The following is a 22,082-nucleotide window of genomic DNA, read 5'->3' on the forward strand; positions in this document are numbered from 1 at the left end:
CTACTGATAAGTTACAAAACCTGTTTTCTATCCTAAAGGACAACATAGCCCTAGACTCTGTCAGGTATTTAACTCCTGCAGCAAAAAGGGAAATTAAGGAAATAGAGCAAGCTATTTCTCAGAGGCACATAGATCACATAGACCCAAAATATTCAGTTCAGTTGTTTGTTTTTCCTACTAAACATTCCCCAACAGTATTAATAGGACAGATGGCCCCAGGGCTGTGCTTCCTAGAATAGGTTTTTTGCTCACATACCGGAACTAAAACTCTATCTCCCTATATCCAGCTAGTTAGTAAAGTCATCTATTCTGGCCGCAGATGATGCAGTCAGTTGCTAGGTTATGACCGTGATGTCATCAGAATTCCTTTGAGTAAAAAACAATTCGAAGCAGTATTGCCCCTATCTCTAGATCTTCAAATAGCACTTTCTGATTACACAGGCCATATAGAGCATGCCCTTCCTGCTGACAAACTAATTCAGTTCTTATCTCATACTACTGTAGTTGTGCCTACAAAAGTAGTTCACTCCCCCATACCCAATGCTTTTAACACTTTTTACTGGCAGCTCTGGTAAAAATGGAGAAGCGGCAATTTGGTGGAAACTGCATAATTCCCTCACTTGTTCTGGATTTACTAGCACTCAGCTAAGGTTGGAGCCTTAATATTGGCCCTGGAAACTTTTTCCACTCAGCCCATCAGTACTGTTAGTGACTCTGCTTACTCTGTTTATTTACTGTAGAACCTTGAAACAGCCCTCATTAAGTCCACTCTTGAGCCCACCCTGTGTGCACTTTTTCTTCAACTTTAACAATCACTAGGTCAAGTACACATCCTATTTTTATCATACGTATTCGAGCCCACAGCTCACTGCCTGGACCATTGGCTCATGGCAGTGAACAAGCAGACCTGCAAGTTATGATGTCACTGCTTGACCAAGACACCCAATCGCATCAATTTTTCCACCAAAATTGGAGAAACTTAACTAAACAATTTAAACTTACCCAAAGACTAGCTAAACAAATTATCCTGCAATGCCCAGATTGCCAATTCACAGGCATGTCACCTCCTTCAACAGGTGTTAACCCTAGAGGACTAGAACCTAATCAGTTATGGCAAACAGATGTTACTCACATACCTGAATTTGGAAAACTAAGATAGGTACATGTATCCGTGGATACCATTTCTCAGTTAGCATGCATGCTTTTCCTGGAGAGTCCACCCAATGTTATTAAACATCTTCTCTTAACTTGTGCATTTATGGGGCAGCCCCCCAAAATTAAAACTGATAATGGACGGTTTATTCCAGCTCACAATTTCAACAATTTTATCACATGTGGACTATCCAACCTTCCACAGGCATCCGTATAACCCCCAAGGACAGGCCATAGTAGAATACGTCCACTCCACCCTTAAAAATATGCTCAGAAAACAAAAAAGAGGGAATATGAGTAAGGACCCTGCAACACTCCTAGCACAAGCCTTATTTACCCTTAATTTCTTAAATTTAAATGATAAATTTCAATCAACTATAGAAAAGCACTTTTCTAAAACCTCTCAAGACATAAAACCTGCAGTTTTATGGAAAGATGTAAATAGTAAAGTATGGTGTGGTCCAAATGAATTGCTAACATGTGGAAGAGGATATGCTTGTGTTCACACCCCCTCAGGTTCTCTTTGGTTTCCAGCAAGATGCATCAAACCTTACCATAGCGTGGCTAGGACCCAACCTGGTACCAGAAATAAAGAAAATGGCCCTGCAGGACCCACAGCCCTGGACAATGTGGCTTCCTCAGATGACAGAGGCCGACACAGGCCCCAGACGTAATGCTGAAGAAGACAAGTCAGAAGACTGAGCGAATCCTGCCCCGGACACAGACACCATTCACTCCAGATAATTTGTTCCTTGCTATGCTTTATTAACCTTTTTTAATTCTCTCACTCTGCCTGCAACCAGTACCTGCTACACTCTGTTGGGTCCATCTTCTAAATCTGCCTTTCTTCCACCCTGTTACCTGGGCAGACACCCACTTCCCAGCCTCTAGTAATGTAACTGCTTGGCTGGAAGGGGTTAACATACCCCCAGTGGGGTTCCTTAGTAACGACACACATTGAACTGAGGTGCCAAGTAACACTTCATGTTACTCCTTCATTGGAAAAGAATGTTACTGATTATACTCATGTTTGTCTTGTTTACTAATTCTAGGATGCAAAGCTAGAAGACAAGCAGTGACCACTATGCCTAATAAGCCTGTTGCTGCACACATCTGTACTCTTCATTCAACAAAACCTGATGCAAAAAACAGGAAAAGGGGCAGACGTAGGAGATTGGTCAGGGTGGTGGGAAAAGTTATAAAAATTATAGGAGAACCACAAACCTTCTTGGAAGGCTGGGAGGTTTTGCAAAAGCTTCTAAAGAAAATTTGGCTGAAGGCAGCTGAATTCTCTCAGGGTAGATAACAAGAAAGTATAAGAGAATTGATCTAGATAATTAGTTTACTTAGGTCTTGGAACCTGGCCTTTAATCATCTGCAGGCAGGACTGCTCTCTCAGTGGGGAGGGGGTGACCATGTTAATTACCCACAAGTTGTGTTGACTCAAAGCCTTTGTTATTAAATCTGTACTAAATAAATGCCCGCAGCGCAGGCTTGTTGGGACTACGACTATATACAGCACCTTCCTCGGTGTCTATGAGCAGCCCAGTCCCCTAGCCGCAGGCCCAATCAAAAAACCTGTGTCTACGTACATTTTTTTCATCTGTCGCTTGGCCAGGGTCTGTGGGTCAAACCCGGCATATCTTGACTGTAGCACTATCAATGTCCTGGCTAGGATGTGGTACTATAGTTTTGTAAGGTGTCACCACTGGGAAAGTGATACATGGAATCTCTAATTCTTTTTTTGAAACATTTATTGTATAATATAATTCACACACCATGTAATTCACTCATTTAAAGTGTACACTGCCATGATTTTTAATATGTTCACAGATATGTACAACTATCACCACAATCAATTTTGGAATTTTTTATCACCACAAAATGAAACCTTGTACACTTTAGCTATCATCCTCCTATCCTCATGTAACCCTCCACAACCGTAAGCAACCACTAATCTCTTTTCTGTCTATGTAGATTTCCCTCTTCTGGATGCTTAATATGAATGGAATCATATAATATGTGGTATTTGTGACTGGTTTATTTCACTTACCATGTTTTGATGGTTCATCCATGTTGTATTATGCATCAAGCATTTTATTCCTTTTTATGGCTGAATAATACTCTATTATGTATGAACATACCACATTTTATTTACCTATTCATCAGTTAATGAACATTTGAGTTGTTTCCACCTACTGGCTATTATGAATAATGCTGTGATAAACATTCACAGACAAATTTTTGAGTGAACATGTTTGCACTTCTCTTGAGTATGTATCTAGGAATGGAATTGCTGGGTCATATGGTAACTCTATGTTTAATCATTTGAGGAACTGCCAAATGGCATTCCACAATGGCTGCATCCTTTTATATTACCACCATCAGTGTTTTAGGTTTAGTATTTCTCCACATTCTTGTGAACTCCAGTTATTACCTGATTTTTAAATTCTAGCTATCCTTGTGCTTGTGAAGTGGTATTTCATCCTGGTTTTGATTTGCATTTACCTGATGATGAATGATATTTAACATATTTCCATGTGCTTATTGGCTGTTTATATATCTTTCGTGCAGAAATATCTATTCAGATCATTTGCCCATTTTTAAATTGGGTTGTCTTTTTATTATTGAGTTGTAAGAGTTCTTTATATTCTGGATACAAGTCTTTTACCACATATATAATTTGTAAATATTTTCTCCATTGTCTTCTCTTTATCAATGGTATCCTTTGAAGCAAAGAAGTTTTTTTTTCTTTATTTTTTGTTTTGTTTTGTTTTTGAGACAGGGTCTCACTCTGTCACCCAGGCTGGAGTGCGGTGGCATGATCATAGCTCACTCCAGCCTTGACCTCCCCAGGCTCAGGTGATCCTCCCACCTCAGCTTCCTGAGTAGGTGGGACTACAGGTGTGCACCACCATGCCTGGCTAATTTTTGTATTTTTTGTAGAGACAGGATTTCACCATGTTGCCCAGGCTGGTCTCAAATCCTGGGCTCAAGCAATCTGCCTGTGTTGGCCTCCCAAAGTTGTGGGATTACAGGCATGAGCCACTGTGCCTGGTTAGCACAGAAGTTTTACATCTTGATGCAGTGCAATTTATTTCTTATTTTGTTGCTTGTGCTGTCGGTGTCCTATCTAAAAATTATTTCCCAAATTCAGTGTCATGAAGATATACCTCTGTGTTTTCTCCAAAGAGTTTTATAGTTTTCACCTCTTACATTTAGGTCCTTGAGCCACTTTGAGATAATTTTTTTTTCTTTTTTTTTTTGCGATGGCATCTTGCTCTGTTGCCAGGCTGGAGGGCAGTGGCGCGATCTCGGCTCACTGCAACCTCCGACTCCTTGGTTCAAGTGATTCTCCTGCCTCAGCCTCCCAAGTAGCTGGGATTACAGGCATGCACCACCATGCCCAGCTAATTTTTGTATTTTTAGTAGAGACGGGGTTTCACTATGTTGGCCAGGATGGTCTCGATCTCCTGACCTTGTGATCCATCTGCCTTGGCCTCCCAAAGTTCTGGGATGAGACAATTTTGTATATGGTGTGAGCTAAGTTCCAGCTTCATTCATTTGTATGTGGCTGTCCAGTTTTCCCAGCACCATTTGTTGAAAAGACTATTCTTTCCCATTGGACAGTCTTGGCACCCTTGCTAAAAATGAGTTGACCATGGATGTATGGATTTATATCTGGACTCTCAGTTGTATTACATTGATGTGTATGTCTGTCCTTGTGCCAGTACGACACTGTTTTGATTGCCATTGCTTTGTAGTAAGTTTTAAAACTGGTGAGTCCTCCTATTTGATCTTTTACAAGATTGTCTTGGCTATTCTGGGTCCCCTTCAGTTCCATATGAATTTTAGAACCCGTTTGTCAATATCTACAAAGAAGTTATTCTGATAGGGATTTGGATAGGGATGACATTGAATTTGTAGATCAAGGTGGATAATTTTGTCATATAATGATGTTAAATCCTCTGACACATGAACATGGGATATTTTTCCAGTTATTTAGATCTTTAATTTCTTTCAACAATATTTTGTAGTTTTTCAGAGTATAAATTTAGCAATTCTTTTCTTAAATTTATTTTGATGCTATTATAAATGGAATTCTTAATTTCATTTCTGGATTATTCATTGTGACTGTATAGAAATACATTTGATTTTCATATATTAGTTTTTTTGTTTGACACATTGTCTCACACTGTCGCCCAGGCTGGAGTGCAGTGGCATGATCTTGGTTCACTGCAACCTCTGCCTCCAGGGTTCAAGCAATTCTCTTGCCTCAGCCACCCGAGTAGCTGGGGTTACAGGCACGTGCCACCAGGCCTGGCTAATTTTTGTATTTTTAGTAGAGATGGGGTTTCGCCATGTTGGCCAGGCTGGTCTTGAACTCTTGATCTCAAGTGATCCGCCTGCCTTGGCCTCCCAAAGTGCTGGTATTACAGGCGTGAGCCACTATGCCAGGCCAATTTTCATATATTAGTCTTGCATCCTGTAGCCTTGTGAAGCTTGTTTTTGGGTCTTAGTTTTTTTTTTTTGTTTTTTTTTTTTAGTTAATTCCCTGGGATTTTCTATACACAATATTATGTCATGTATGAATAGTTTTACTTTTTCCTTTTCAATATGGATGCCTTTTATATCTTTTTGTTTGTTTGTTTGTTTTTGAGATGGAGTCTCACTCTTGTTGCCAGGCTGGAGCGCAATGGCATGATCTCAGCTCACTGCAACCTCCGCGTCTCCCAGGTTCAAGCGATTCTCCTGCCTTAGCCACTGGGATTACAGGCGCCCACCACCATGTCCAGCTAATTTTTTTGTACCATGTTGGTCAGGCTGCTCTCAAATTCCTGACCTCAGATGATCTGTCCACCTCGACGTCCCAAAATGCTGGGATTACAGGCATGAGCCACCACGCCTGGCTGCCTTTCATATCTTTTTATTGCCTAATTGCCCTGGCTAGAACCTCCAATTCACTGTTGAATAGAAGCCTCAAAGAGGACATCCTTGCCTTGTTCCTGATCCTAGGGGGAAAGCATTTAGTCTTTAAATATGATGGTAGCTGTGGGTTTTTCATAGATGTCCTTTATCAGGTTGAGGAAGTTTCCTTCTCTTCTTAGTTTATTGACTGTTTTTATCACAAAATGGTGTTGGAGTTTGTCAAATACTTTATCTGCATCTATTAAGATGATCATGCAATTTTAATTTGTTATTGATAGAAAAGAATGTATTACATTAATAGATTTTTGTATGCTAAACCAGCCTTGCATTCCTGGGAGAAGTTTCACTTGGTCATGGTGTATAATGCTTTGTATATATTGCTGAATTTGGTTTTGTAGTATTTTGCTGAGGATTTTCATGTCTATATTTAGAAGAGATATTGGTCTGTAATTTTCTTTTTTTGTGGTATCCTTCTCTAATTTTGTCATTAGTGTAATATTGACTTTATTTTATACATAAATTCATAAATTGCATATATTTATGGTGTACAGTATGATGTTTTGAAATATATTGACTTCATTAAAATGAGGTCAATATTACTAATCCCAAAACTAGAAAAGGATATCACAAGAAAAGAAAATTGGGAAATATTCCTGTTCTTCTGCTTTTTGGAAGAGCTTGTGAAGAATTTGTATTAATTTTTTGTTACATGTCTGGTAGAATTCATTGGTGAAGAATTCATTGCACTTGGGCCTCAGCTTTCCTTCATGGGAAAGTTTTTGATTACTGATAGAATCTCTACTTGTGATAGCTCTATGAAAGTTTCTATTCTTGAATCAGTTTTGGTAGCTTGTGTCTTTCTAGGAATTTGTCCATCTTGTCTAAGTTATCTAATATGTTGGTGTACAGTTGTTCATTGTGTATTTTGTAATCTTTTTTTATTTCTGCAAGGTCGGTAGAAATGAACCCTCTTTCATGTTTTATCTAGTAATTTCAGTCTTCTATTCTTCTTGGCCAGTCTAAGATGAAGGTTTGTCTATTTGTTGATCTTTTTAAAGAACCAGCTTTTGGTATCATTGATTTTCTCTATTACTTTCCTATTCTTTATTTTATTAATTTTTGCTCTGTTCTCTACTATTTCCTTCCTTCTGTTTGCTTTAGATTTTGTTTGCTATTCCCCGCAGGGGTTAAGGGTGGAATGTTAGGTTATCAATTGGAGATCTTCTGTCTTTTGTTTAGATATTTATTTATTTATTGAGACAGGGTCTCACTCTGTCGCCCAGGCTGGAGTGCAGTGGCGCAGTCTTGGCTCAATACAACCTCAACCTCTTGCACTCATGTGATCCTCCCACCCCAGCCTCCTGAGTAGCTGGGACTACAGGCATGCACCATCATGCCTGGCTAATTTTTGTATTTTTTTGGTAGAGACAGGGCTTCACCATGTTGCCCAAACTGGTTTCGAACTCCTGAGCTCAAGCATCCACCTACCTTGACCTCCCAAAGTGCTGGGATTACAGGTTGGTGTAAGCCACCGCACCCAGCGTCGGGATGTTTTTTTTTTTTTTTTTTTTTTTTGAGACAGAGTTTCACTCTTGTTGCCCAGGCCGGAGTGCGATGGCGTGATCTTGGCTCACCACAACCTCTGCCTCCCGGGTTCAAGCAATTCTCCTGCCTCAGCCTCCTGAGTAGCTGGGACTACAGGCATGTGCCACCACACCTGGCTAATTTTGTATTTTTAGTAGAGACAGGGTTTCTCCATGTTGGTTGTTGGTCAGGCTAGTCTCAAACTCTGGACCTCAGGTGACCCGCCCGCCTCGGCCTCCCAAAGTGCTGGGATGACTGCCTGGCCATGAGATCTTTTGTCTTTTAAAAAAATGATTTATTTTTTAAATTGACAAATATTGCATATATTTATGGTGTACAATATTACATTTGAAATATATGTATGTTGTAGAATGGCTAAATGAAGCTAATTAATATGGGTATTACTTCACATACATTTGTCATTCTTAATATAGGCATTTATAGTTATAAATTTTCCTCTAAGTGCTGCTTTAGCTGCATCCCATCAGTTTTGGTATGTTGTGTCTTTATTTTCATTCATCTCAGAATATTTTTTATTCTTTTGCTTTCTTCTTTGAATCATTTGTTATTTAGAAGTATGTTACTTAATTTCCACATATTTGTGAGTTTCCCAAACTCTTTCCTGTTATTGATTTTTAAGTTCATTCCATTTTGGTCAAATAATCTATTCTGTATGGATTTTATTTTTTAAAATGTATTATTTTATGGCCTAGCATATGATCTATCCTAGAGAATGTTCCATGTGCATTTGAGGACAATGTATATTGTGTTGTTGGGTGGAGTGTTCCATAGATGTCTCTTGATTCTAGTTAGCTTATTGTGTTGTTTTCTATTTCCTAGTTGATCTGCTATCTATGTTGAGAGTGAGTTATTAAAGTCTTCAACTATGATTGTTGAATTATCTATTTCTCCCTTAATTTCTGTCAGTCTTTGTGTCATGTATTTTAGTGCTCTGTTATTAAGTGCAAATTGGTGTATCTTCCAAATGAGTTAATTGTTTTATTATTACAAAATGACTCTCAACTAGATGTGGTGGCTCACACTTGTAATTCCTACATTTTGGGAGGCTAAGGTGGGCAGATTGCTTGAGCTCAGGAATTTGAAACTAACCTGGGCAACATGGCAAAACCCCATAACTACCAAAAAATATTCAATTATTAGCTGGGCATGGTGGCATTTGCCTGTAGTCCTAGTGACTCCAGAGACTGAGGTGGGAGGATTGCTTGAGCCCAGGAGGCAGCGATTGCAGTGAGCCAACATTGTGCCACTGCACTGCAGCAGAGTGAGAGACCGTGTTTCAAAATAAAATAAAATAGGGAGGGATAGCATTAGGAGATATACCTAATGCTAAATGACGAGTTAATGGGTGCAGCACACCAGCATGGCACATGTATACATATGTAACTAACCTGCACATTGTGCACATGTACCCTAAAACTTAAAGTATAATAATAAAGAAATAAAATAAAATAAAAATTCTCATTTCTAGTAACTTTTTTGTTTTAAAGTCTGTTTTATCTCACATTAGTATAGTCACTCCAGCTTTCTTGTTGTTACTGTTCTCATGATATTATCTTTTTCCATCCTTTTACTTTCAATCTATTTATATCTTTGAATCTAAGTGAGTTTCCTCTAGACAGCCTATACTTTGGATCATTTTATTTGTGAAAGAAGCTTTGTTGGATATAGGATTATTGTTGGTTATAGGAGTCTTGACTCACAGTTGTTGGTTTTTTTTTCTTTGAGCACTTTGAATACATTATTCCATTGTTTTCTTACCTCTATGGTTTCTGAGAAGCCAACTATTAATCTTATTGGGGTTCCCTTATAAAATAATGTCATTTTTATGTTGCTGCTTTCATGATTTTGTCCTTGTCTTCAACTTTTAGCATTTTTTCTCTGATGTATCTGTTGTGGCTCTTTTCATATTTAACCTACTTGGAATTCATTGAGCTTCATATATATGTAGATTTTTGCTTTTCAATAAACTTGAGAAGTTTTCAGCCATTATTTCTTTGAATATTTTCTCTGCTCCTTTTTCTCCTCTTTGGTACTCCCATTATGTCTGCATCGGTGTAAATGATGGTGTCCCACATTTCTCTGGGCTTTCCATTTTTCTTCTTTTTTCTCTTTGTTCTTTGGCTTACATAGTCTCTATGAATCTACAAGTTTGCTTATTCTTTCTTCTGACAATTCAAATCTATCATTAAGCCTCTGAGTTTTAAAAAATTGTATTTATTATAACTTCTAAGTCCAAAATTTCCATTTGATTCTTTTCTATAATTTCTTTTTCTTTATTGATATTCTCTAGTTGATGCAACATCGTCGTACCTTTCTTTACTTCTCAATCATGTTTTCCTTTAGTTCTGTGAATCTGTGGATAATGGCTAATTTGAAGTCTCTTTTTTTTTGTTATAAATCTGTTCTCACAGGCAGTTTCTGTTGTCTGCTTTTTTTCCTAGTGTATGGGTCATGCTGTTTCTTTGCATGCCTTGTAATTTTTTGTTTTAATCTGGACATAATAGGTAATATATTGTAGCAACTTTGTGTATAGGTACTCCCCTCCCTCCAGGACTTATTGTTATCTGCTCATTTATTTGTTTAGTGACTGGCTGGGTTATTTTAATGAAATGTATTCCTGCATCCTCCCTCCAGCGTAAAGCCTCTGTGTTGCTCCTCGGGGAGATGCAGCATCCTACAGTCACCATGGGGTAACATTGGTTTTGGTAAGGTTCTCTTCCTCTTCTTCCTTGACCACTCCCAGGAATTAAACTTCACTAATTCTTGCTGATTGCTCTATTGTTTTCAACAGTTCTCTGGTTTATAAATAGTTCTACAATGTAATTCAATCAAATTCTGGCTCTTTTGAAGGAATAGTTTCTGACGTCAGTGTTTGATATTTGTTCTAATCCCCAGAGGGCTCCTCTAAGCTGTTTTATTCCATGGTTTTCCTGAAAACTAGGCAGCCTTCAGTTTGTCCTGCATTCCAAATCCCAGTTGGACTGTCCTCCCAGTTGACTTCTGTCACAATCTCCAATGTTCTTGAGAGCACCCTTAGGGTTGAATGTCTCCGCTATCTGTTGGAGATGAAGTCAGCTCCTTTGTAAAAGGATTAAGAGTTTCCTGTTTTACAGCTTGCTTCTCACATCAGGCAAAATCTCTAAGCCAAAGCTCTGGAGTTGCAAGTGGGAACAATGGCAAACTTCTCTTTCAGTGAGCTCTAGAAGCTGAGTGCTTGATAGAGGATTGAGAGAAGCAGACTGAGGTCCTCTTGTCTTGCCTCTCCTGGTAAGGCATGGAACCATCACCTTTCCAGATTGAGCAAGGGTGCTAAGGGGCCCAGTATTCTCAATGTGATGAGTTCAAGGTAGAGCCTCTGTCCCAGTGGAAGAGGAGAGCCCCTGCCTCTCAACTGCACTAGCCCAGTGCTTAGCTTCAACAATAGGTAGCTGAGGACAGGATGAGAAACAGTGATGTCTTGCTCTTTACAGGAAGGGGGCCCTCCAAGTGGAAGTTGAGGAAGGGGGATAAGTTGGAGAGGGGGCCTGTGTTCTTGATTATAGCAGTCTGGAGTGAAGTCTGTCTTGCTGAGCTGGGAAGGGGGTGGGAGCAAGTGGTCTTGGTTTACATACCACAGACGCTTTCCTTTCTTACAGAATTTTCAGATTTCCTTTGATATATGTTTCTTCATTTGCTGTTGGCCCTTAGGACTATCTCCATAGGCTTTAAGTGATTTTTAAAAATATTTTTTATCAGTTTCATATGAGAGCAGGCCAGTGGAGCTCCTCATACTGTCAAGCCAGAAGTACTATTCTTTCTTTTTAGAGACACAGTCATGCTCTGTTGCCCAGGCTGGAGTGCAGTGGCACGATCTCGGCTCACTGCAACCTCCACCTCCCGGGTTCAAGCATTTCTCCTGTCTCGGCCTCCCGAGTAGCTGGCATTACAGGCGTGAGCCACCATGCCCAGCCAGAAGTACTATTATTTCTTATAACTACATATGAATCTAAAATTATCACAAAAGGAAACTTCTTTTAAGAAAAAGAAAAGAATCAGAACATAAATATACAGCATGGCAAAACTACATCTAAAACAAGTATTATAGGTCTCATGGTGGAAAAATTGGACCCACAAGAAAAGTTGTTAATTATCTCTGATATTCTGAACCATTGATATCTGCAAAATGATTACTAGGTATGTGCAATGAAGGCTATTGATGTTACCCTGTATATCTGCACACTGTGTACAAATGCTGTTAAATGATGTAATAAAAAATTAAAAAGGAAATTAATGAATTCATATTTAATAAATTTTAAAAATGGAGAAGGTAAGACTTTCTTACAGAAAAGTGCCAGTTGAAATCATTGAGAAAACAGTAGTATTGGACAATTACCACTTGCAGCCATCATAGTAAAAACTGATAACAGGCAAAAATCATCAGATGATATATTGAAGGGAAAAGTTTCATGAGGAACATGATGTTTGCATGGCCTGAAAGTATATCCTCACAGATTGCTTACTAGTTGTAAGGGGAAAAATAGCAACTACATAGTGGTCATACTAGATGACACCTTGACCAGTTGGCTATAATTAATATCCTCAATGAGGGGCAGAGAGCCATCATGTGCCTCTACATGTAATAATCAAAAACACTTATAATGTCACTGATAGTATTTTGTCTGGTCTAACCTGCATCTAATCATGAAGAAACATCTGACAAACCAAAATTAAGGAACATATTATAAAATAAGTGGCCTCGGTTCTTCAAAAACATCAATATCATAAAGACAATGGCTGAAAAACAATTCTAAATTAAAGAATAAAGGGACATAACATCTGAATGCATTATGTGATCCTAGACTGGATATTGAATTTGGACAATTGACAAAATGTGATAAGGACTGTAGATTTTTTAAAAAGTATTTTATCGTGGCCGGGCGCGGTGGCTCATGCCTGTAATCCCAGCGCTTTGGGAGTCCGAGGCGGGCGGATCATGAGGTCAGGAGTTTGAGACCAGCCTGGCCAAAATAGTGAAACCCCATCTCTGCTAAAAATACAAAAAATTAGGCGGGCGTGGTGGCAGGCGCCGGTAATCCCAGCTACTCGGGGGGCTGAGGCAGGACAACCGCTTGAACCTGGGAGGCAGAGGTTGCAGTGAGGCAAGATCATGCCATTGCACTCTCTAGCCTGGGCAACAGTGCGAGACTCCGTCTCTAAAAAAAAAAAAAAGTATTTTATCAACATTAACTTCCAGATTTTGATAATAGTACTATTAATGTCAAAGAAAATTCTGGTTCTTAGGAAATATATACTGAAATATTAAGGGATAAGGAGGGATGATACATGCAACCTACTTGCCAATGATTCAGAAAAAATGATACGTAAACATATGTCTCAGAGAATATGGTAAAACAAATATTATTCTTTCAATTTTTCTATAGGTGTGAAATCATACTGAGATGTCTTGCTTCTGCTTAGGATTTTTCACTCTCCTTTAGCTTGTAGGAAGTAACAAATGTTAGTTATACCTGTCTTAAATTCCTCCTCAGTTGCTCTTAAATAAATCAATTTTGACAATGATTTTAACATGTCGATTATTGTAAAAGAGGTTAGACGATATAACCTTCTAATAAGATTGTTACAATTATACCTACCTACTGCACTACAGACCAATTCCTTTAATGAATACAATCTGGTTCTAATATTTTTGGTTGTCTATGGTGTTTTCAAACCCCTTTTTAATCACCACAAGTGATTGAACCATCAGCAGTTTTGTTCAGTGGCCTGACATGGAATAATACTATTAATATGATCCAAATACACTGAACTGAACTGTGATTCTCCAAATCTTTCTAGAAAGAAAATAGGATGTGTAGGAAATTACTCACAATGTTTAGTAATAACACCAAAAACTACTGTCATCAGTGTACTCATAAGGCAAATGCATTTTGCTTGAAAGGGAGAATGTCCATATTCTAAATAAAGTATGATAGCTTCCTCTAAATGAGTTAAGCAGCTTGTGCTTATGAGCCAGTGACAGAAATGAGCCACCGTCTTTTGTCCTGTGCTGCAACAGGCTGCTTTTTCTTATGGGCTAGTCCTTTATACTTTTTCAGAATCAAATGCTCTTTATTTTGCTCCCATAACTCCAGGCAATGACTATGACACCAGGTTGCTAAGAGCCATTTTCTTCCCTGAAGAATATTCTATTTTAAAATGCCTACAAATCTATTTCCTACTTCATCAGAAATTGTTAATGAGAATATTCCAGTTCCACATCTTTTTTTTTTTTGAGATGGAGTCTCGCTCTGTCGCTCAGGCTGGAGTGCAGCGGCACGATCTCGGCTCACTGCAAGCTTCGCCTCCCAGGTTCATGCCATTCTCCCGCCTCAGCCTCTCTCTACAGGCCTCAGCCTCACTACAGGCCTCAGCCTCTCAGTACAGGCGCCTGCCATCACGCCCGGCTAATTCCTTCTTTTTGTATTTTTAGTAGAGATGGGGTTTCACCGTGTTAGCCAGGATGGTCTCAATCTCCTGACCTTGTGATCTGCCCACGTTGGCCTCCCTAAGTGCTGGGATTACAGGCATGAGCCACTGCACCCGGCCCAGTTCCACATCTTAAAACCAGAGCATTTAATCCAAACCAAATATAGTTCTTAATAATAGAATTGCATTGGAAGTATCTGTGCTTTACTAAACCTTAATAAAATTTTGTGCTGTGTATACATGAACTCTTCTGCCCATGTTGAATGTTCCTTAAATAAATTAGAGGCTCACGGTAGTCAGGATGAAAATATCAACACTGATACTTTCCCTTTTTTGAAATTTATGAGTATCAGATAATGTTTCTAAACAGGGGTTCCAAACTGATGCATTTAATTTGCCTCTTGGTGGCATACCCTTGGCCAAGAACACAGTCTCTAGAGTCTTAAATGCTGTTAGCAGCCAATGTTCAGATAGATGGTTCTATAAATTACCATTCAATACAAACAGTAAGACAGTCGATGGAGATCTGATGAAAAATTTTAGTTTTGAAAACAAAACTAGACTTCTTTGATACATAATGATAATGAGTTGAAGGAAGAATATCAACATAATGTCACTGATACAGATCTAGAAATCTATTATGATGTCATTTGGGAAAAAGTCTAAAAGTATTAAATTTAGGGGGGTTGTCAACGCAATGATGGGCCCTCTTCAAGATCTTAACTTATAAGGCAAAATAGTGGATTCACAGCTCAGGTAAAAGAACAACAAAAAAGTTCCTCAATCACACAAAGAACATTTCCCCATAGTTTAAATTCTCCATTTTGAACCTTGAGCCAGTCAGTAAACAATGCTTCTTCTTCCAATTCTAACCAGTTCCTCACTTCCCAAGATTGGCTGAAAATCACCCAACCCAATTCCTTCTTAACTTTCTAAGATTGGGAGATTCCTAAATTTTGCCTATGGCTTTTTTTCTCTTTTGCTACACCAAGCTAAATAAACCTGGCTTTTGGGGACTACAAGCATGTTTCAAATCTCTTGGTGGGATTCAAAGGATTTTCTTTTTTCCTTTTTTTTGAGACAGTCTCGCTCTGTTGCCTAGGTTGGAGTGCAGTGGCGCAGTCTCAGCTCACTGCAACTGCCTCCCAGGTTCATGCCATTCTCTTGCCTCAGCCTCCCGAGTAGCCGGGACTACAGGCACCTGCCACCATGCCCGGCTAATTCTTTGTATTTTTAGTAGAGACGGGGTTTCACTGTGTTAGCCAGGATGGTCTCAGTCTCCTGACATGGTGATCTGCCCACCTTGGCCTCCCAAAGTGCTGCGATTACAGGCGTGAGCCACCACCCCCGGCCCAGGATTTTCTTTTTATTTTCTTTTTTTGAGACAGGGTCTTGATTTGTTACCCAGGTTGTAGTGCGGTGGTGAGATTAGGTTCACTGAAGCCTTGACCTCTTGGGCTCAAGTGATCCTCCCACTCCAGCCTCCTGAGCAGTTGGGACCACACACATGTACCACCACACCTGGCTAATTTTAAATTTTTTTGCAGAGACAGGGTCTCACTATGTTACCTAGGCTGGTCTTGAACCCCTGGGCTCAAGCATTCCTCCTGCCTCCCAAAGTGCTAGGATTATAAGTGTGAACCACCACCCCCAGCCTGGATTTTCTTGTAAACACATAGTCCAGCTGCCCAGAAAAAAAATAAATTACTATTCCTGTTTAAGTAGGTTTTCTCTTTCAGGGATGCTTTTCTTGAAGGCTTGACATGTGATATGGTTTGGATTTGTGTCCTCACCCAAATCCCATGTGGAATTGTAATCCCCAATATTGGGGGAGGGGCCTGGTGGGAGGTGATTGGATCATGGGGGTGGATTTCCCCCTTGCTGTTCTCTAATAATGAGTGAGTTCTCACGAGATCTAGTTGTTAAAAAGTGTGTAGCACCTCCCTGCTTTGCTTTCTTCCTCCTCTGGCCATGTAAAGAGGTTCCTCCTTCCTCTTCACCTTCTGCCACAATTTTAAGTTTCCTAAGGCCTCCCCAGCCATGCTTCCTGTACAGCCTGTGGAACTGTGAGCCAATTAAACCTCTTTCTTTTATAAATTACGCAGTTTCAGGTAGTTCTTTATAGCAGTGCAAGAACGAATACAACATGGTTCTAATTATCCTATATATTTATTGAATTTTTGAAAAATATGCTTTGAGAAATGTTAGGTAAACATTTTCAGTGGAGATAAAACACTATAATGTTATCTTTATAGCATACATACCAAAATTTAAACATTACATTCCCCAATTATTAGACATTTAGATATTTTCCAGTTTTTGCTGTTATAAACAAACCTGTGATGTATCTTCAGGATAATCCCTGCAACTACAGTTACTGAGTTGTATGGTGTGAGAAGTTTTTGGGTCTAGCCACATACTGCTTGTTTTCCAAGAATTTTACCCGTTAACTCCTGCCTCAACTGATTAAATATTAGAGGACACTTTCACCAGCCCACTAGGAAGAGCTTTTAAATACAAGTTTTGCCTACACATTAACATTTTAAAAATATTTAATTTATACACAGCTTTTGAAGAACTCCCCATGCAGGTATGTCATTCTCAATTGGCCTCCACAAGTCTCAAACTTACTAGGTAGAAAGTAACTAAAGTCATAAAGCACTTGGTGGAAATGCAGGAAATGTCAAATATTAAACAATAATTACTACAGGCTTAGGCAATCAGAGGGTAGTTTTGCATACAAACAAAAACAGGAATCTGAGATGTTAAATAATTTTTTTTTTTTTTTTTGAGACAGTGTCTTGCTCTGTCACCCAGGCTGCAGTGCAGTGGCATGAATTTGGCTCCCTGCAGCCTGGATCTCAATCTCTCGGCCTCAAGCGATTCTCCTACCTAAACCTCCTGAGTAGCTGGGACTACAGGCAAGGACCACTACGCCTAGCTAATTTTTGTATTTTTTGTAGAGACGAGGTTCCCTCTTATTGCTCAGGCTGGTCTCGAATTCTTGGGTTTAAGTGAACCGCCCGCCTCGGCCTCCCAGAGTGTGAGGACCCGCCTGGCCTAAAATAATGTTATCACTTAATTCTTTTCATAAACTTTATTGACAACGATTGGTGTGTTTTTTTAAAAAACCTTTTTAAATTTTTGGTAAGGTATTACCTGAGAACAGATTAAATGCATAGTTGAATATAAAAGATCTATTTTATAGACCGGTTTATGAGTGTGAACACACAAAAGGTTAAAAGGTCAACCTTACAGCAGTCTATAAATAGATCTCTCATATTCTCTCAGTATATCTGAGAATATTGAAAAAGTGCATTTCAAAATCACTGGCTAGGGTTTAGTGATAGTTAGGTAGACCTCGGTTCCCTTTCCTATTGGGCCCTGGATTTCCCATCCCTATTTTCTTCCTCAGGTGTATTAATACTGGCAGGGCCTGGGAGACTGACGCTAGGGAAGAGGTGTGTAATGTAAGGACACTTCAGATTCTTTCCTGATCCTAGAATTCAGCTAAACCTCCACATAGCCCCTGTCCTCAAAAATGAGTAAATACATAAATTTAAAAATGAAAGGAAAAAAAGAGAAATCCGTTCCCACCACCCACCTTCAGGGCTAAAACAGAAAAATCAATGAGCTGCGCTTCACAACCATACCAAAACCAAATAAATACCAACTCAAACCCTCCTTCACATCCTCCCCCATCTTCCCAGTGCTTCGCTATCTCACAGGACCCAGCTGGCCCCTGGCTTCGCCCCACCCACTGCAGCTGGCGTCTTTTAGGCGCATGGTTCTTTTCCTCTCCGGCGAGGGGCGGTCTCGGGGCCGAGCCGAACTACAATTCCCAGCAACCTGCGCGGCGCGGGGAAGGAAGCCCGGGAGTGAGAGAAAGCGGCTCCGGGGACATAGCGGGCCAGTAAGGGCCGCTCCTCTTTTGAAGAGGTTTTGCGTCTCTTTCCGCCGGTGGCGTCGGCGCTCACGCAGGGGCGGGTCCCGGTAGCGCGAGGCGGTGCAGGGCGGGAAGGGGATTCGTGGCGGCGGCGGCGGCAGGGACAACAGCGACGGCGGCGGCAGGGACAGCAGGAGCAGTGGTGCTGTCAGCGCGGCGGTCGGAGACATGGGAGACCCGGGGTCGGAGGTGAGTAGTCGAGTGAGGGTCATGGCGTTCTCAGAGGCGAACCGCGAAGGGTTTGTGTTTTCTGCGGTCTGAGGCCTGGTGCTCCGTCGCAGCCTCGGGGCCATACCTCTTCAGTGTCTTGGGCCGAGCCCACCTCTGGGGCCTGGTGCGTGTCTGAGCGAGGAACCCGCAGCAACAATGGCCGCCCGGCCCCCCGCACGGGCCCTGGCGTTCGTTGTGGCCGCGGCTGGGCCAGTGGGAGCGACGTTTTAAGGCAGGATTGCCCTTCGGTGTTGAGCTTGCATTCCTCCTTCTGGAGTAGATAAGGGGAATTCTGAGAGGCTGGTAACTAACGCGTTTTCAGCGTTGGGTCCCTGCAGCTCCGCACACGCTGTGGCAAGAGCCAGAGCTCGAGTTCCGTTCCTAGTCGGGTTTCCGTGAAATTGTGCTCAGTTCGTTTTCCTCAGGAGCTCTCTGTCTTTAATTGTTCCTTTCGGAAACGCTCTCTTCCTACAAGAATGTGGCTGAACAGATAAGCATGTTTTGGCTTGTTTTTATAGATAATAGAATCTGTCCCTCCAGCTGGCCCTGAGGCATCTGAGTCAACAACGGATGAAAATGAAGACGACATTCAGTTTGTCAGTGTAAGTAGCAATGATGATTGGGGTTTTCCCAGAGTAAAAGACTATGGTGGGCCATTATGTAATTTTACCTCACCTGGTCATTTAATGTTCATGAGTGTCTAATACATACTAGACACTGGAGCATGGCGCAGGATTGGGAAATTTACCAAAAGAGCTATCTGAGCCACCCCCGTAGCCATCACAAAGAGCACGTCCTAAAGAACGTGCTGTACACTTAATCTCGCCCCCTGCCTTTCATTTAAACTTAAGATAAAAACGCTGGTGTCTAAAACGCTGTTTTGAAATGAAGCAAGGGTAACTTCTAAAGGCGACACGGAGGAAGGAGCTGCTAATGATGAGCAAGGACGTAGAAAACAGGAAGGGTTGTGAGAGCCCAGAATCTTAGCGTTATGGTGCTTCTAACATGAAGGCAAATAGCTTGAAGATTTCTCTAACCTCTGAGATCATCATGTTACGGCATAGTACAGTTGATGCTCATAATGAAGAATCCTACATCACTGGGAACATGCTCTGTTTTTCTGAGTTTGTTCCCTTTGGGACAGTAGTTTTCAAGCCTTAGTAAGTATAAACAGGCAGATTCCTGGGCCCCACTGCAGACCTAGCGAATCAGAATTTCCAGGCGGGGGCCTAGGAATCTTCATTTTCAGACAAGTGCAGGGACATAAGGATTTCTGAGCACACTTTGTACAGAATGGGTTTCCAAAGCAGAAGAGAGTGTTTTATGATGTATTTTGGGGTGATTTTCATCCATAATTATTGGAGTTTTAGAAAGGCTTTGCGTAAAGTGGTATCTCAGCTAGCTAGGCAGAAAACAGTTCTGTCCCAAACTCGTCTTTTGGAATGCCGTAGTTAGTTGCAGTTTTGTATTCAAGCTGTAGAATTTTTCGTTGAGTGTCTGATGTGCATTTATGGTGGATGCTGGGAAACCCTGTAAAATTGGTTATTAAACAGTTTCTTTCCCAGCATTAGGGCCATTTTGGTAATTCATTTTTGTATGGTATTTTAATAGATTTGTTTAGGAGTCCTTCACAAGATTGTTTTATTGAATTTCTTACCCTTTGCCAGTGTATGTTGTACTCTCTCCTTTTCATTTTGATCTTCTACGGATTTGGAGTAGAGGATGGGGGTGAATTGTATCCTGCCCTTTCCCTCACCATGGGCTGCAGTATGTTTAATAACAGGTTTCCATGGCTCTTGAGGACAGATATTTCAGGTTCTTCCTGAATCTTGGTATATTTGTGAAGAGAATTTTTTTCTTATGGTGTTTAGTAGAAATAATACTAGGAATGACATACTTCTTTATGAACTATGGCCCTTTGAGAAACACAAGTAGCATCTCTTAATATTTGAAAAATGTTTTGTGTAATGAATTACAGTGTAGCTTGTAACTAGTTAATGTAGGCTTGAGTTCACCTTTGGTTTAAAGGAGTCTTTAAATTTTATGTTGAATGTAGAGGATCACTTCCGTCTTTGCATCAAGAGTAAAGAATGTACAATCATTGAATATCTAACATGATACAACTTCTTACTCTTGTTCCCAAATAAAGGTTCAGAGGTTTGACAGCTCCACATGGAGAAGTGAATTATATGTTGTAAGTGTAATTACAATACTAGAAGAAACCTATTAAAAATTTTCCCTTTACATTTAAGTGGCACCACTTACATGACAATAATAGCTTAATTATATTTCAAAATATATTCAGAGACAGAATCTTTACTTTTCTCTGGAATCCAATCCTATATGTGGCTCCTCCAGTCAGTAATGCTTATTCAGTAAAGATGAAAAAGTTTGATTTTTTCAGATAAAAAATGAGTATTGTGATGTTACTTCTTCGTTTTTACGGTTTGGATTTCATAGCTCTTACTAACCTAATTTTCCCACTTTTAGTCCACTTGGTGGCACAGGAGTTATTCTGTGATTTGTAGAATACAGAATCTGAAACTAAACACAGCATGCTGAAAGAAAGGAGTGATATAGATTTGGAGGGGGGGTGCAAAAATGGGCCCTCTCATTTAAATTTTATTGAAATATACATAAAAGTGCACAATTCATAAGTATACTTGTTGGATAAAGTTTTGCAAAGCCTCATACATCTATGTAAACAGCGCCTAAATCAAGAAACAGAATGCTGCCATAACAAAAACTTCTTATTTAGGTCTGTTGTTCTTATTTCTGTTTAGTAATATGATCCTTTATTCAACTACTGTTTTTATATCTTTCTTTGAAATTGCAGATTTTTTATGTGATTTACTTCTAAAAAACTAGTAGCTTATGATGTGATAGTTCACAGTGCTGTTCTAGATATGAAGGCATACAAACTGCTGAGGGAACCTATCGTAATTTTGCTAACAAAACAACACAAGAGAATCAGGTTTCAGCCAAGATTATTGATATAGTGTAGAATCATTGGAAGTCAGTGAAATCAGGATATAATTTCCTAAATAGCTTCAGTACCACATAGATCAAGTATTAATACTTTAGCTGCAGTAGAAGGGAGTCAGGCAGAAAATAGTATTATTTGGCTGGGTGTCTTGGGGCTGTGATTGGTTCAATAAATAAAAAGTGTTGAAGCTCATAATATGCAAAGCCGTGAGTTAAGTTCCTTAGAGCTACAAAGATTAATTTGAAATACATCCTACCCTTAAGGGTCAGTATTTTAGTGTGAATGATGAGATAGGAGGTGAGAAGTATGTAAATAGTCCTTAGAGGTAGTAGAAAGTTCTCTTACAGAAAGTACATAGTGGTGTTAAAAAAGGACATAAGACTTGCAGTTTATCATAGTAGTAGTTAGTAGTAGTAATAAGTAGTAGTTAGGATTTATATGTGTTTAAAAGGGCATTTTGAGTAGAAGAAACAAGGAAAGGCATCAGAATGGGAAAGCAGAGAGGATTATGTGTAGTTCTGAAAGATTTTTTGTTGTTTTTTAAAGTGGGAGGAGGCGGCATGGGCCAGGTAGTATAGATCTTGAATGTTGGATTAAATTTGAACTATAAAACAGGCACAATTGGAAACTATTTGAAATGTTGCCTGTCAGGACTGCACAAGTAACCTGTGTCCCTGACTTCTCTATATGGGGGGAAAAAATGAATTATTTAGGGTTTTAGATTTATGCTCAAATCCATATTCTTTGTTTTAGAGAAAACTTTGGTTGTAGTAAACTACCTTTTTAGTA

At 39.9% G+C, this 22,082-nt stretch overlaps 1 protein-coding gene across 16 annotated transcripts in view; it reads left to right on the forward strand.

The window, feature by feature from the left end:
- The window catches only part of ZNF451 (zinc finger protein 451), a 106,238-nt gene that overhangs the window by 8,425 nt on the left and 75,731 nt on the right, over nt 1-22,082 (forward strand). For 2 of the 16 annotated variants that reach the window (XR_010157721.1, XM_016955731.4), the window contains exons 1-2: nt 17,911-18,286; nt 18,826-18,909. Coding sequence is in view for 5 of the 16 variants with exons in the window: in XM_016955731.4 (XP_016811220.3) it covers nt 18,266-18,286; nt 18,826-18,909 (105 nt within the window). In the remaining 11 variants the exon portion in view is untranslated. Of the gene's footprint in view, nt 1-17,910; nt 18,287-18,825; nt 18,910-19,198; nt 19,468-22,082 lie in introns of those variants that run through there. The other 14 variants (XR_010157723.1, XM_063812483.1, XM_063812482.1 and 11 more) reach the window with 12 other exon arrangements.

This window comes from Pan troglodytes, chromosome 5 (genome assembly GCF_028858775.2).
Source record: "Pan troglodytes isolate AG18354 chromosome 5, NHGRI_mPanTro3-v2.0_pri, whole genome shotgun sequence".
NCBI classification, from domain to species: domain Eukaryota; kingdom Metazoa; phylum Chordata; class Mammalia; order Primates; family Hominidae; genus Pan; species Pan troglodytes.